This window comes from Centrocercus urophasianus, unplaced genomic scaffold (genome assembly GCF_019232065.1).
Source record: "Centrocercus urophasianus isolate 14NV4802_14NV808 unplaced genomic scaffold, USGS_Curo_1.0 seq_18, whole genome shotgun sequence".
In the NCBI taxonomy this organism is placed as follows: Eukaryota; Metazoa; Chordata; class Aves; order Galliformes; family Phasianidae; genus Centrocercus; species Centrocercus urophasianus.
The window spans coordinates 20449166-20464524 of NW_024884733.1; the positions used below are offsets into that span (position 1 = coordinate 20449166).

The window sequence follows — 15359 nt, forward strand, 5'->3', positions numbered from 1 at the left end:
AGCTCTCAGCTTGAGGCCAGGCTCACTGCCTGCGTCACTGATATTAAAAATAGATGGATGCAGCTTTCTCTGCATTGAGGAGCAGCAAAGATGTCCTATCTGGGGCTGCTGAGCCAATCTCCTTCTACCCGCCTGCAAGCCACCCAGCAGCACCCTCTGCTCCAACAAACACTCTTTTCTCAGCTCTGACTTGTGAGATTTAATTTGCCTTTGATATAACACAGTTTTAATGCTGCAGGCTTGGACAAGGAGGATGACTCACCTTGGCTTCTCCCTTCTGCTCCACTTAGCTCCCAGCCTGCTTTCTGCTGAGGATCCCTTCTGCCGATGACCAGCCCAATGCTGATCAACACCATTCATCCCAAAAACGTGGGTTTGCCCAGTAGCACGGCACAGGAGCTGCCAAGCCCTGCAGGACCAGCAGTGCTCCATGGAGACACAATTCCAGCACCAAGCCTGTCCTCACAGGCCCTTTGCTGCCACTATATTCCACCCACTTTTCTATTACCTGCTTCTTCCTATTAAATTAGAACAATCAACATTGCCATTCCCTGCTGCTCCCTGTGCTGGCTGCCAGCCAGGAGCCACGGGATGGGAGCTAAATAAAGCACTGAGCGAAGCAGAAGTCGATGCTGCATTTCCCAAGTATGAAACTTTATTTCAGGAATTGTTCCCACTCCTCTGCTCTCTTCAGTGCTCAAATCTGTCTGGTCCATGTGCTGATCAGGTGTGCCCCATCTGCTCCCTTCTGCTGTGCATCACCCCAGGCAGTATCATAGCCAGGCTGCTCTGCAGCTTCTCTCAGTGTACCAAAATGCTATAAAGACATGTAAAATAATTCCCCTTATGAACTGGAAAGCTATCAAAGGCCTAGTTACTTCTTTAACGGGATGCCAGAAAACAGTACATCTTCTTTTGGTGGCAGTAAGTGGCTAGAAACAAGTTTCTGAGGAAGAGAATGAGATCTTATGGGTACCGTCCCACAGCCACTGCTCCCTTCCACCTGACCTTGATGGGGGGCAGAGCTACCGAGACTCCCAAGCTGGAGGATGGTGCAAAAGGAGCAAGCGCTCAGTGCATAAAGTCCCCATTTCCACCTTCCTCCTCTGTGCCATGGGATGGAAGGGACCCAGCCCGAGGCGGGCTCAGCCACAACTCCCATAGGCAGAGGGTTGTACAGGAGGAGCCTCAAACCAAGAGTGGTGGGGGCAGGTTGGAGCTCACAGCAGCTGCACACAGGGCACTGGGGCTGGAGAGGAAGCAGTGGGGCCAAGGGGATTGAACGGGGATTTTGGGGCCTTCCAGAGAATAGCACAGGCTGTAGGGGACTGGCCATGGGCAGTTTTGCAGTGGGGCTGCTTCTTCAGAAATGCCACCAGAGGAAGGAAGGAACAACCTGGTGCCATCTGGGTTTGCTATCGGGCTGGGATTTCCTTCACCCAGCAAATATCTGGGGAAAGGCCTTCACAGTGCCTGGAAGGGTCTGCCCAGAGCCCAGGAGGGACACAAGGCCGGGGTGCCTCCCGGAGCCCGAGCACCCTGAATACCCAGAGTAGGGATACGGGAGCACCCCGCTCCCAGCCTTGCCCACAGCTGAGGGCATTCCAAAGCAGCGCAGGGCTACAGCGGGATGCCACTTTGTGTCACCCCCATCCCTCTGTGGGGCGGAAGCGTAGTTCTGGGCGCGCCAGAAGCGACGCGGGACCGGCCCGGGAGATGCTGACGGACCGTGCCGGGGGTACCAGGACCGGGGATGCTCGGGGCAGGGAAGGACCGCACCACGGGTGCCGGAGGCTGAGCGGGGACCGGACGGGCCGGGGGCGCTGGGAGTGGCGGCGGCTCCCGCCCCGCGCGTCCGTGCCCGGGGCCGCCCCCACGTGCCGCCCGCCCCGCCCCAGTCCCGCCCCGGTGCCGCCGGCGGAGGCAGCGCGGATCGGCCCAGCATGGAGGGGACGCGGCGCGCCCTGCTCCGCCTCGCCGCCGCCTGCTGCCTGCTCTGCGCCCTGCCAGGTACCGCGATGAGCCGGGAGGGGTGGGGGATCCCGCCGCTTTCGCGGCACCGGAGCTGGAGCAGCTCTTTAACCGGAGATGGGAACCGCGGGCCCCGAAAGTTGGGCAGAGCACCGCGCGCTGCGGGGATGCTGCGGGACAAAGCGGCGGGACAAAGCGGCAGCCCCGCGTCCCGGCGGCCGCTCCCGGGCCGGAGCTCCGCGGCTCCACGTGGGCCCGTGCCGGCGGCCACGCGGTGGGAGCGCGCCCCGAGCTGGGGTTGGGGGCACCGCCGGCGGTCCCGGTAAGCGGGGCAGCGACAAAGCGTGGGGCTCGGCGGGAAGCGGGCGTGCTCCTCTTCTCGGCTGCCGGGAAAACAAGAAACAGAATAAAGCAAAGAGCTCCCAGCCAGCCCCCTGGGGAACGGGGGGAGGGGGTCACAGCACGGCGAGAGCAGCGCTGGGGGCGAAGGCGTGAACCCAACTTTGTCTCTGGCAACCATCCGTAGGGCTGTAGCACGAACCCTTCGGTGCTGCCCGCGGGGCTGTGGCTCTGAGCCCCGGATGGCGTTTAGCGTGGGGCTAAGGTTGAGCGCGGGGAAGTGGCCCCAGACCCACCTGTTATGTGAGGAACGCACATAACAGAAGGCTCCTGGCTGCCGGCAATGCGGCTGCAGTGTGTGGCTGCGGGGTTCCCAGCAGCTGAGAGCCGTTCTGCTCCACGCTCACCCCATCTCACGGCTCCGAGCACGTCGGGGTACCCAGGGAGCTGCCTTCAGGGGGCTCCTGAGAGCCCCTGGCTGCCGTATCTCAGACGCAGGGATTTGGACGAACTAAATTTGTGCTCGACTCCTCCTGTGTTGCCTCGTGCTCAGTGCCCCAGTCCCGGCATCCCTTTGTGGCCCCAGGAAATGGCACCCATACAGTTTGGCTCTCACAGCTCTTGGATCCGCTACCTCACCCCAGACCCAGTTGAGAGAGAAAAGATTTTGTGAAATAGACGGCACGGGAGAGCTGCCACCAATAAAGAAAAGCCACATGGCGAAACACCAGAGAACCCCACCAGCTCAGCAGAGTTGGAAGGGGTCCCCCAGCACCTGGCCCCAAAGCCAAAACTGCCTGGAACTGGGCTCATCCCAGCCCCACAGATGTGTCTCTGCCCTGCGCCTGGTGCTGGTCCTCATTGGCCCCGCTCTATGTTTGTTGCGGGGCCAAACACCACTGCATCCCCCGCACTCTGCCCGCCCCAGCTCTCAATGTAGCCTTTCTTCACTTCTTCAGCCCACAGAAATCCACTTCCTCCAGCACCATCAGTCTTAAAAATAAAATCCCAGGGTAATCTTGGGCTGGGCGCTGCACTGCCTCCCCTCTCCTGTACTGAGCAAGCAGAGGAGACAGCTCAGGGTAGGGAGCAGCATCAGCATATGAACCCCATCTGCATGCCCACAGATCTAACAATGGGTTTACCACTTTTTACTAGAGGGAGGGAAGTAGGCAGCCCCAGCCTGGCTGGCTCCAGCTCCCAGCACTGAGCCACAGCTTGGTCCTCAACCTGAGGTGGTGCCCCCCCACCTCCACCAGGACACCAACAGTGCAGGGCTGCAGCACTCACCTCCTCTGGCTACGTTCCTCCATGCTGTGGGGAGAGAGGCAGGCACAAAAGACAGGCACAGTTGGTACCCATGGACAGGAAGGTCCTGGAGCAGGGTAGGATTCCTGGTGCCTAGGTTCCCCCAGCTCACGCCAACACTGCCTGGGTCCCCTGCTGACATGGGGCTGCTGTTAAGGCAACTGGCTAATTAATTTTCTCCTAATGACATGAGTGCTTCCTCCCCTGCAGCTGTGGCTCCTGTGGTAATCATGGCCGGGGCTGGCTGATTCCAGATCTCCTCCTGCTGTGATGGTTACTGGGGTTACACACAGACCTGGACAAGGCTCTGAGGATGTGTGCCCCCAAATGTCCAGGCAGTGTCTGGGCAGAGGTGCCTTCATCACAGCTCAGTCCTCAACCGAGGCACAAAGTGAACAGCATAGGAGCATTGGCACCTCCCTGCCAGGCAGGCTGGGGAAGTGGTAGTGGCCATGCAGACAGCCCGGGCTGCCCTGTCTGGGGAACCTGGGGTAAGCCCCCCTTTCTGAATGGGGGAGCAGAGGAGGAGCTCCATGCAGACCTGTAGCATGGCTTCACGCCTTTCTCCCCATCCTGGCACGGTGCGTGCACCCCTGGGCTGCTGGGTCCCGCAGATGGCTGCTACCCCACATCCCAACACCTCCCAGCACCACCACCCGCCCCAAGCGTGTCTGTGCTGTTCTTTGGCTTCTCTTGGCATGAAGAGCCCATGCTTGGCATTCACAGCACTGTTTCCAGGGCTGCTCCTTTCTGCTCACAACTCCCTCTCTGCCACCCATCCCAAACGCAGCTCTACCAAACAAGATGGTGGCACTGACATTTTCCTGCCCCCCTCCCCTCCCCCCATTTTGCTTTCCGGGGGCTCACACCTGAGGCCCGGCATCTGCACCACCCTGGGGAGGTGTCCCGCTGCCTGCCTGGGCAGGTTGGGTGCTGGGCTGTCCTTTGCCAGCGCTGCACTCGCTCAGCACCCCGTATCTAATCGGAGCCCCGTCCCGTGCTCAGCTCGAGGCCTCCTGCCCCGCTGTGCTGGAAGGAGCTCCTGGGTCAGGAGACCTTTCTATTCCTGTATCTTACCACAGCCCTTTGCAGCGTGCCTGGCTGGTTCCCAGAGCCGTGCTGGGCACTTGACACCTATGCTTCAACTCCCCTGGTTCACTGCTCATACCTGGACCCCTAGCAGCAGATAGAGCCTGTTCAGCCCCTGTCTGCCAGGATGGGCATGGAGACAATCCTGGCATCAGCCCTGGTAGGGAAAGTGCTGCAGCCTGCCGCAAACACAACCTTGTGGCTTCCCACCTCCATTGAGGTCTCACAAGGTATCGACCAGGGACGAGGATCCCAAAGCAGTTGGGAGTTTGCATTATGGTGTCCCTGTTGCCCTACCTGAAAGGTAGACCTGCGCCTCTGCTGCTCAGGTCCTATAATTCTGGTCTCTGAGTTACAGTGTAAAGGTCAGGGCTGGCTGCTGTCTGATCAGCAGCTATTCCAGCTCTGCTTCTCAATGAAATGGAGAGCCTTGGGTTTAAATCCCACTGTCTGGCTTTGTTTGCACTTATACTTTAGCTCTCTTTCCTTGAAGAGGTTTTTTTAATTGCCCTTGGTTGGTAACCATCAAAATATAATAACTGGCAACAAAAGATAATTTCTACACCTAATGGGGTACTTTGCTAAGGAAGAGGATGTAATTGCTGAGATGCAAGGTTACTTTTTAATCATTGCATTAATTTTGCATTTTGCTGTATTGTTAGTGAGTTGTTACACTTCAGTGGGAACTGAATTCAGTTAGTGCACAAAAATAGCACTTGGGGAGGTGCAGCTGGATGTGCTCTGTTCAGGCAGCTGGTTGCAGGGAGTGCAGGCGGTGATGTCCTGTGTGGGAGCCATTGGAGGCACCAGGGATCCCTGATCCTACAGCACCTTGCAAAATTGTGGGTGGATCCTTTCTCTTCTTTGTGCTCAGCTCTTCTGGAGGGCCCTGTGAGGCTCTTGCAGCAGTGGCTGCAGGCTGCACCCCACGCTCTGCTCTCTTCCAGCCCTTAGCCAGGCTGCCACTGCCTTCCCTTTTAGAGCATGTGGCTCTAGTGCCTCTCACCCCAGGCTTACTACAAAAGGGATTTTGGAAATGGTGGTGAATTGGGGTCAGATTTGTGTTGGCTCCTGAGGAGCCACTGTTTCTGGCTGAGATATGAAGGAGGGTGCAGAGGACACTGTACATCCACATGCAGACCTTCCGTAGCCCCTTGCTTGGCCCCAGCCCTGCAGCCTGGGCAGGGAGAACACAGTAGGAACAGCCCTGTCTCCTGCAGAGCTGGCTTCCTTCACTCTGGCATATTTATACCACGTCTGCTCCAGAGCTGGTGGGAGCACAGGCTGATGTGTGGGGATCCATCAGCAATGCCTGGAGCCTCCCCTGCCCCACAAGTGGGAGCGTATCCCTCTCTCATCCAATGCAGGGGCTTCTCAGACAGCCGCATCCCTTCTTCCCAAAGGCTGCTGACTTCCTTCCCCTCCTGTTTCCCAGACAGAGGTCACTGCAGTCAGAGATGTCTGCTGGGAGCCGCACACCCTGCTGCCCTGCCCTGGCGTGCTCTGAGATCGTTGCTTCCCAGCCAGTTGGCAGCTGGCCTGGCTCCTTCACTCGCACCATGGCTGTTGCTGCTTTGTTATGATCCAAGGGTGACCACTGTTGTGCCTTGGAAGGTGAAACATCCTCTCTGAGTCCTTTCCTTCCTTTCCTACCTGAGGCAGAGGGGCCTGGTTCCCTCCTGTCTGCAGGAGATGGAGAGGATGATGCCTCAGGCAGTGCAGCCACAGCCTCCCTGGCACCTGGTGCAGGAAGCAGAGCTGCTCCAGGAGGATGCCAGAGTGACGAGCTCCGACCTGCACCTCTGCAAGTAGCTGATAAGTAGCTGAAGTCATTCATTGCTCAGTGATGGAGCAGCAGCATCTGGGCTGGAGGGCGTGATTTTCAGAGCTGCTGGGTACCGAAGAAGCAGGGCCGGCTTCTGCCCCGCTGCTTTGCAGGGCTTGCACCAAACTGGGTGGGTGCGGGCTGCAGCTGGTGCCCACTGTCACTACAAAACGGTGGGAATCAAAGCAGCAGCAGAACACATCTCAATGCGAACTGTGGAGAGGCATTTTTATTTTAAAGCTGAAGGAAAACCCATTGGTGCTTGTGCTCTTTAGCATCCAGAGCTGACACCAGAGCGCATAAAGGTGCTTCCCTGGTGCTCCACAAGGCCGGGCTGGTGGCTTTGGGTGTGCCCTCACTCCTGGGAGGGGGCACGCAGTGATGGTGATCTTTTGTCTGTCTGCCTTAGAGTGATCGGGGTTTTTACTCACTGTCCTTCATCTCTTTGTCCATCCTGTGTGTCTTGTCTCTTTCTCCATCTTCTCACCATCACCTCCTAATGGCTGGAGGTTTTGTGTGAGCTCGGCCTCATTGCCGGCTCTCCTCTGTTTCCTGAGCTGGGATGGTGGGCTCAGTGACACGCTAATCAGGTGCCATCTACTGCAGTGCTCAAGGCACCTTAGTGAGTTCCGGTGCCCAACCTGTCCATACTTGCCAGTTTTAACATCTCTACCAGTGCTAGTGGAGTGAGGGGAGCTGCTTCTCCCCACAAACCTCCCTGCCCCACAGCACCTCCTGGCAGGGATGCTAGCTCCTCTGCAGGGCTCACTCTGTTTCCCTCTGGTTTTCTGTTCCTAGCCAAAAAAAGTGGCACAAGCATTTCAGTGCTGTTCAGCCCTTCGTGCCACACATCTTCTCCCAAATCTTCTCCCTGCGTTACCCCAGTTACAGCTTACCAGCCCATGGGAGGCAGCCCCAGCACAGGCCAGCTATTCAGAGCAGCACATCAGCAGGCTTGCTGCTGGCCGGGCACCTGGCCACCGCCTTTCCTGTTTATCCTGCAACAACAGCGTGGCTCTGTGTGCATTGCTGCATAGGGGCAGGTAGCGGCATATTTACGGAGCACCCACCTCTGCCCAGCTCAGATCCTGGGCACTGCCCAGCATGGGCTCTGGAGCTGTGGGGTTGGCAGCACATTGCATAGCACGTCCTGGCCACAGCCAGCCAGGTCCTGGACACACTGAAGGGAGAAATGCTAAACTTTTGGTCTTTAAGGGCTGAGCTGCTTGTGCTCTCATGGGACTGGGGCCCTGGGATAGGGAATCATGCCTCTGTCACTCAGCTCCGAGGTTTGGAATCCTGCAGCTGGTTGGGGTACTGCAAAGGGCTCTGGAGAGAGATGTATTGTGTCTTTTTTTAGGCCTTAGTAAGTGCTGGAGCTGGAGAAGAGCTCTGATAACTGTGTCCATTCCAAAACTGCTGAGTTTTTCATCAAAGCCTTTGTACCAGAATGAGCTGCTTTGCCGATGGGTGAATGTTTCTTGGCTAAGGCACTCACCTCGGGTGCTTCTCCACTATGGACAGAACAGGCACAAAGATTGATTTTCTTCAGTACTTTTATTTTCTTCTGTGGTTAGCTGTCATGTCTCTGTGGCGTAGATAGAAACTTGGGATACAAATAGCAAAAATATTGACCATGCCATGTTTCCAAATGCTCGTGAGAGTCCAACCTGGTGTGGCAACATTTCTCTGTTTTTCTGTTTACACCCTACAAACACCCAAATGGAATCCATGTCTGTCAGTCGGCAGTGTGAGGGCTTTGCAGCTTCCCTCCTGTGTGCTGTCACACTGCTGAGTGCATCCAAGGAGGGAGACCTGCTCACAGCCCTGCCTGCTCCGGTGGGAGGCGGAGTGGCTCTCTCCATTCCTCCAGTCACACTTGATGGTGATGATGTGCTCATAAATAGCTCATGAAGGCAGCTGCCAAAGTATACCACCAGCTTCTGTACAGCTTGGCTCACATTAGTTACAATTCCTCTGGCCAGGGCAGATAATGATTTAGCTTAGGTGGTATGGGGAAATTATTTTCTCAGAGGATGGTGAGGCCCTGGCACAGCTGCCCAGAGAGCTGTGGGTGCCCCATCCCTGGAGGTGCCCAAGGCCAGGTTGGATGGGGCCTGGGCAGCCTGAGCTGGTGGGAGCACCCAACCCATGGTAGAGGTTGGGGCTGAGGTGGCTGTAAGGTCCCTTCCAACCCAACCACGCTGTGGTTCTATGACAGAGAAGGAGGAGGCTCCCCATAGCAGGTCCCTGCCAAGATAGCAGAGAAGTTATTTGAACTTTTCCCCCAAGTGTGAACTTGTGCTGGGTTTGGAGTCAGCAGGCTGGGTAGATTCAGCTCCTGGCCTGTCTTGCTGTTTCATCTCCCAGTGTGGGATTTCTGAAACATTTCTCAGCACTTCAAAACTCTCTTCTGTAGGAGAGGGACAGAAGACAACAGAGACTGCGGTGCTGTCACCTCTTCTTAACACCGTGCCAACCTCTCATCAGCTCAGGGAAGCCTCTGACCTCAGCCCAGACACTACTGCTGTTCCAGAGACAAGTTTGGAGATAAACGTGACTGCTGCAGCACTCAATGCCACTGGAGTTCACTCTACAGAGGTGGAGGATGTCTTCATCTCTGCCACCCCTGTGGTTGGCACCAAGACAGAGAGACTGCAGGCTTCCACGGCTGCCAGCCCCACAGGCATCACAGTCATACAACGTGAGCACCACAACATGAGCTTGTCAGCTAACAGCACTGAAATCCCCTCCCCTGCCTCAACAGTGAGTACTCTGGAAAAAAACCCGTCTGACCACAAAGTCTCAGAGCCCTTCAGTGCAACTGAAGAAATGGACGATGCCAGCAGTGCCACCCCAACACCTCCTCCGAACAGCGTGCCCGGTGAGGTTCTGCCTTTCATGACTGCACAACCTGGGGTCTTCGGGTGCTGAATGGCTCTGCACCCACAAACTCTTGTGGGAACCAGAGATGGGGGGAAGTAGAAATATCCCTTTCAGTGGGAGTGAGCTGCAGAGGTGCTCTTAGTTCAGCATCCTCCCTGCAAATCCCGTTAGTCCTGGCATTAATTCTGTCGCCTGCTTGCTTAGACGTTGATTCATGTGTGCAGGCCACATATGAAAAATAAGTGGGCTTTTTAGCACCGTGCCCTACAGTGTGTCTCAGCTGTGCCTGTGCTATAGTACTCTTGCTAGCCAAAGTGTTGTCAGTAAGCTGCTATTCTTATAGTCCCCCAAAGTCTTCTTTACAACATTGCTTCCATCTTATCCAGTCCTACAGCACAATGCACTTGCACTTTATCCTTTTAAATAATTGTTTGTCCCTATTATGCAGCAACAATCAACAGATCTCAGCTGGAGCCGACTGATGGGCAGACCACCATGCCCACAGCAGCAAGAGCTGAAACCAGGCCAGGAACGAGCCCTGCAGTGGCCACAGAGGCGGAGCCCTCTGCTCCCATTTCCACTGTAGGGAGCACATCCCCTGCCAGCACCTCCAGTACTGTTATGATGAGACCTCCTGTGACCAGCTCTGCTGCTGCCAGCACAGCCGCCATCCCAACCAGCACATCTCCAGTGGGGCAGCAATTGGAGCCCGTGCATGAGAAAGCTTCTGTGTTGGATGTTGGTGATGATGAAAATCCAGGTAAATGCTCTGCACTTGTCCGTGCTCTTGCAAAACACTGCGAAGGGTTGGGGGTACCTCAAATTTCCTCTTAGTTGTACTGAGCAGAACAACTGTGAAGACCTGGCCCCATTCCTTTGCAGAGCTCCCGAGTTCTCCTGCAGTGAGGGCTGACCCCTTGGTAATCGCAGTGATCTCTGTCTTCGTTGTCATGGTGGGCATCCTGGGCTTGGTGGGCTTCCTGAGATACCGCCAGCACAACAGCCGCATGGAGTTCCGACGCCTGCAGGACCTGCCCATGGTGAGCGATGCCTCAGCACTGCCTTGCTCCTGGTTTTCAGCTGCCTGGCAATTCTCTTTCTACTGAATTAGCCATGTTTGGGGTATTTGTAGAAGAAGGATGCCAGTCACAAATCCTGCTCCCTCTTAGGTCTCTCTCCATCCATCCAGGGTTTGCACTGAGATGGCAAGTCTCATGGATGGCCACTAAAGCTCTCTGCCTTCCCCTCATTCTGCAAGGGACACTAAGAGGTTAAAGAGAGAGAAAGAGGGGAGTGCCATCCAAATTTTCCCTCAAACACCACCTTGCTAATCTGTTCTCTTGGATTCCAATGTATTTGCTTTGTGACTGTGACAAAGCAAATTTAATGCTCTGTTCCAGGGGAGGTTGTCTGTCTGTCTGCATTTGACCCTTCGGTGATATAAAAAGATACGAAGGGCTCAGAGGTGGGGAGGCAGCAATCTGCAGAGGTGCACTGATGCCCTCCTGCAGCTAACTGCAAGCATGTGGATGTTGTCACAACCTGAGTGGTGTTCTCCACAGCCATGCACACAACTCTTCTCTTCAAAACACACAGCAGGACAGGAGAGCGAGTGTCCAAAGATGCAATGCAAAGAAGTGATGTTGATGGTTGGGCAAATGGTCACGCTGTGACAGTGGGGATGGTGAGGCTGGGGCTGTTCATTATGCAGGCGTCCCATTAAAATGAGATAAAATTAAAATACTCTTTTCTGCTTCTAGGATGACATGATGGAGGACACCCCCCTCTCACTCTACAGCTATTAGGCAGCCAGGCTGCCTCTGCTTGGTGGGCTGAACTTCCCAGAGGAGAAAGCCTTGAGGCCTTGGTCCCAGACAATCTGCTGACAAATGAGGGGGCTCTGACTTGCACACAACTGAAAGATTGTTTTCAGACGGCTTTTGGTTTTTAGATATTTTAAATAGTTCAGTTTTGAAATTTTTATGCTGGAAATCAGAGCCCAGGTCTGGCTTATTCCTCCGGGCTCTTCTAGAAAAGATATCCCAAAGAGGTGCCTCCTCCTTTTAGCATGGTGACCAGTTAGCAAAGACAACCTTTACCGTCGTGTTCTGCATGGAGCTCTTCTGTCCATCTTGACAGCTGCTGCTTTCAGAGGGGACGGACGAGTGAGCCATGCAAAAGCTGTTACACTGGTGGAGTCAGCACAGGAGACTGCTGTTTGCTGAGGGAGCCAAGGATGTGGAGATTTGTTCTCTTATGCTCCCTCTTGTTCTCTTGGTTGTTTTTTTTTAAGTTCTGGTTTTTTTCCCTTGCACTTTTTTGTTGTTACTGTTTCTGTTTCAGCTTTAGTCCTGGGCTTGGCACTGCCTAACCTGAAACACCTCCTGGGATGATGAGAGACTGCCCTGCTTCCTTCCTACATGTACACCTTTCCTCGTTAAGGGAAAACAGTTATGTGACTACTCAAGAAGTACTGCTTAGAAATTGCTGGAAGGACACTGGCATGATTTTAGCTCAACAGGGCTTGTCGGAACTCACTCAATTGCCAACCAGACACACTAACTTAGTCTCACCACAATTAGAAAACTGGGTCTGCCATACTTGCTGCTTTCAGTGTAAGCTATTGCCCAGGCTTTAAAAATGCTTTAGTCCACATTTCTGTCAGGATTTACACATCTTTCTTCAGATACCTCCCATTTTGCTGCTGGGATCTGGTTTCTGAAAGCTGTTATATAAAACTAATACTGCACTGTCCCTCCTCCCAGCACAAGGTCAAAGCTCCTTTGTAACGTTGGCCTTTGAGCCAGTTAGTGTCCTGTTCTGAGGACAGAACCTGGTTGTAGTGCCTTCCTCCCTTCCCTTTCTAGGTGTTAGGCTGATTAGATTCTGCACTTTTGCCTCAAAATATCACTGGTGTAAACTGCAAGGCTTTAAGATCCTGCAAGGAAACCCACAGACCAGATCCTCTGAGTGCAAGTCTGAGGGTTTTCAGGTGCCTTTCCTTCAGACAGAGCAGTTAGTGCGTGGCATGGAAGTCTTCATGTCATGAATACTGGCTCCTGTTTTCTAATTCACATTTGATTGCAGGTAAAGAGAGGCATGTGCCTTCTCAAGAGCACTGGGTTTCTGACTCAGTTGCTCCCGCAGGACACAGCAAGGGCTAGAAATTACATACAGTTATCTCCCACACTGCTCCTAGAAGCCTCTGTTTCTCCTTCTTCAGTAGCAGTGCTCACAGAGCCCACAGACAATGCATAACAAGACTCACTACCAAAAGTATCTCTCTTTTTTCCAGTGCTGTTACTATTCTTTTCAGCAGGGAAAGGGGAAATTCCCCTTGAAATGATTTACAAAGCCCAAAGATGGAGCAGAAGTGGTCAAATGGATGAACCAAGTAAGGCAGCAGTTCCTCCTAGCGAAGGGCTGACAAGTGGCTGCCGTGCAGTTCGGGTTCAGCTGTTGGCTTTGGCCTTGCGTCTGTTTATTGTAAGGGTGCCCAGTACAAGAGGGAAGGACGGTTGGTTCTCTCCTCCTATTGCATGAAAACTGAAGGGCAATTGTCACAACTCCAAAGCTTTTGTATCAAGCATTGTCTGCACAGAGCAATCTCCTTAGCTACAGGCTTGTTCCCCCGCCGCAGGGCAGGGTGCTACTGGTTTTTTGGCACAAAGGGAGGCAAGTTCGTGGTGGAAAAAGAAACTCCATCCTGGCTGGAACTGGTTTTCAAGCTCTGCCAGCCTACACCATCTCTGGACCAAACAAAAAGGGCAGGGGCTGGCTGTTCTGGGTTCCCATTTGCTGTCCAGGGGAAAGGGGTGAGGGAGGAAACTCGCCCGACACCAAAGTGCAACTCTCTTTGTAAGATATGTTAATAGTGGATTTTTTTTTCCGCAATAAAGTTACAAATTCCAAAGGCGTGCCCCGCATCCTCGTATTTTGCTATGGTTGAATTAGATGAAATCTGTCTTAGCCACGTTAATCTAATGTACCTTCAGACTCTCCTTTGTTTCCAATTGAAGCTGTCTTTATTGCCATCTATTGTCAACTGTAACCCTCTATTTACACAAATGTCCTCAGAGCCAGTCTAATCCAAGCCTAGTAGCATTAGCACCAGTTGGACTAGATGGTCTTAGTGGTCTTTCCAACTTTACCAACCTTAACGATTCTGTGATCTGCCTTGCTTCTTTCTGTAGTACAAACTGACAAGCAAATTGAAAGGAATACAGATTTACAGCTGAGGTGAGGCTGCCAGGTTTGGAGATGGACCACAGACCCGTTCCATGGGCTTCTTCTCTCTGCCCTTCTCTCCTTCCCTCCCCTGGTTCGTGGTTGGAAGGGTGGATAACAGCCCTGTTCTTACCACCCCTTAGAGCAGAGTGCAAGTGTTGCATTGACTCGAAGCAGGAGTGCAGCAGCAAGGCAGGGAGGCACAGCAGTACACTGCAGTAATGAAGGCTATGAAATGATGCACAACCTGGGAAGCTTTCAGCCCATGGCCAAGCAGCATTCTCCTTGTATTTCAGGGGAGAACAGAAAATGCCTACTGCCTAATCCAAATACTGAGGAAGGAAGCAGGAGTTATTTATATTCAATTTCTATAACTAAATTCAGTAAAAATGCAGATTTCTCATGGGGGAAGAGAGATGAGTTTTAATAAGTGTGCCTACTGAACCCCTGCCGGAAATGTTCCCATCCAACTGCTGCTCTGCTTTGCTGCAGAGTGAGCTCTACAGTCCTCCCTTCCACTCCCCACAAAGCCAAAAGAAATCATACTGTTCCTGATCATGAAACAGCCAAATATATGGTCCTGCTCATTTGTCACCAAGCAGTAAGCAAAGCTGGAAGACCATGACTACTAACATGAGAGTTCCTGTCAATATTAGGCTTCCTAAACTGTGGGTTTTTTTGTTTTGTTGGTAATTCTCCAGAACTCTGTAAGATGATCAAAGTCTTCAAGCTTCCCCATACAACCGTATTTGAATGGTTATACTTCCATGCACAAATGCTGTTTCCTCACAGATCTGAGAAAACCAACTCTTCCCCAAAGCACAGCTTGAGGACAGTGTCAGAATGCAGAGCAGCAGCAGCAGCCAGAATGGGACATTTCCATTGTGGCTGGGGATACACAGCTTGCAGACGACATCCTCTGCCACAGCAGATCTCTCATTAATAAGCTTTTGTAAGCAATCATTAACACAAGGGAAACACAGGATGCCAGACGGTGTCAAACTTGACAGATATGTGCGTTTTGAAGACAAAGTGATCAATGCACTGATCTGCAGGCAGCCTGCACAGCCTTCCGCGTGCTTATTCCTACTTCCTGCCTAATAAATACACTTGAAAGACATCCTTAGCCCAGGTCTGCTCCTCATGCACCAGCAGTTCAACAATGGTTAGCCTCAGTTCCTCTGCAATTATTTTTCTTTTGAAAGACCCATCAGCCAAATAACTCCCTGAACCACAAAACCAGCATGATCTTGATCAGACGAGCAGTGGTCACAGCTGCAAGAAAATAAGCGTGTTTCTGTTCCTACTGTTCAGCTCCTTCTCTGTTTACAGGTAGGCCCAATCCCCCACCCACAGTTCAAATAAAGAAAGAGCACAGTAAGTTACCACAGGTATCCTCCCAACCATAAAACAGGTCTCCCTGTGATGAACTGCCCAGAATTAATACATCCCTGCAGCAGAAGCCTTTTGCTAAGGCTCTTTGAACTATAATGGAACATCTGTTGACAATCTCCCGCAGGGGAACTTCTCCCCTCCCCTGTTTTAATCCTCTCTCCTTCAGAAGTACTTCTGCTCTGAAATTAGACACACCAGTTGCCACAGACTGACATGGAAAGGTTTTCTTTACATTGGTCTTTCCTGGGAGCTGCAGGAAGGACGACGAGCAGTCACAGCCCTCTTTGGGATACTCCTACAAACTGCTGCTATGTCTGAA

At 53.3% G+C, this 15359-nt stretch overlaps 1 protein-coding gene across 1 annotated transcript; it reads left to right on the forward strand.

The window, feature by feature from the left end:
* Window positions 1-1936: 1936 nt before the first annotated feature.
* Window positions 1937-13331, forward strand: LOC122160980 (mucin-7-like). The gene is made up of 5 exons (XM_042820029.1): window positions 1937-2010; window positions 8952-9416; window positions 9867-10178; window positions 10301-10458; window positions 11179-13331. Exons 1-5 carry the CDS (start codon window positions 1944-1946, stop codon window positions 11221-11223), a joined length of 1047 nt encoding a protein of 348 aa, XP_042675963.1. The 5' UTR covers window positions 1937-1943; the 3' UTR covers window positions 11224-13331.
* The last annotated feature ends 2028 nt before the right edge of the window (window positions 13332-15359 follow it).

What these genes read in the sequence shown, in the direction of transcription:
- LOC122160980 (XM_042820029.1), top strand. Translation starts at nt 1,944, where the DNA reads ATGGAGGGGACGCGGCGCGCCCTGCTCCGCCTCGCCGCCGCCTGCTGC. An exon ending in TCCTCCGAACAGCGTGCCCG is followed by an intron (nt 9,417 to 9,866) that starts GTGAGGTTCTGC and finishes CCTATTATGCAG; the next exon opens with CAACAATCAACAGATCTCAG. An exon ending in TGGTGATGATGAAAATCCAG is followed by an intron (nt 10,179 to 10,300) that starts GTAAATGCTCTG and finishes ATTCCTTTGCAG; the next exon opens with AGCTCCCGAGTTCTCCTGCA.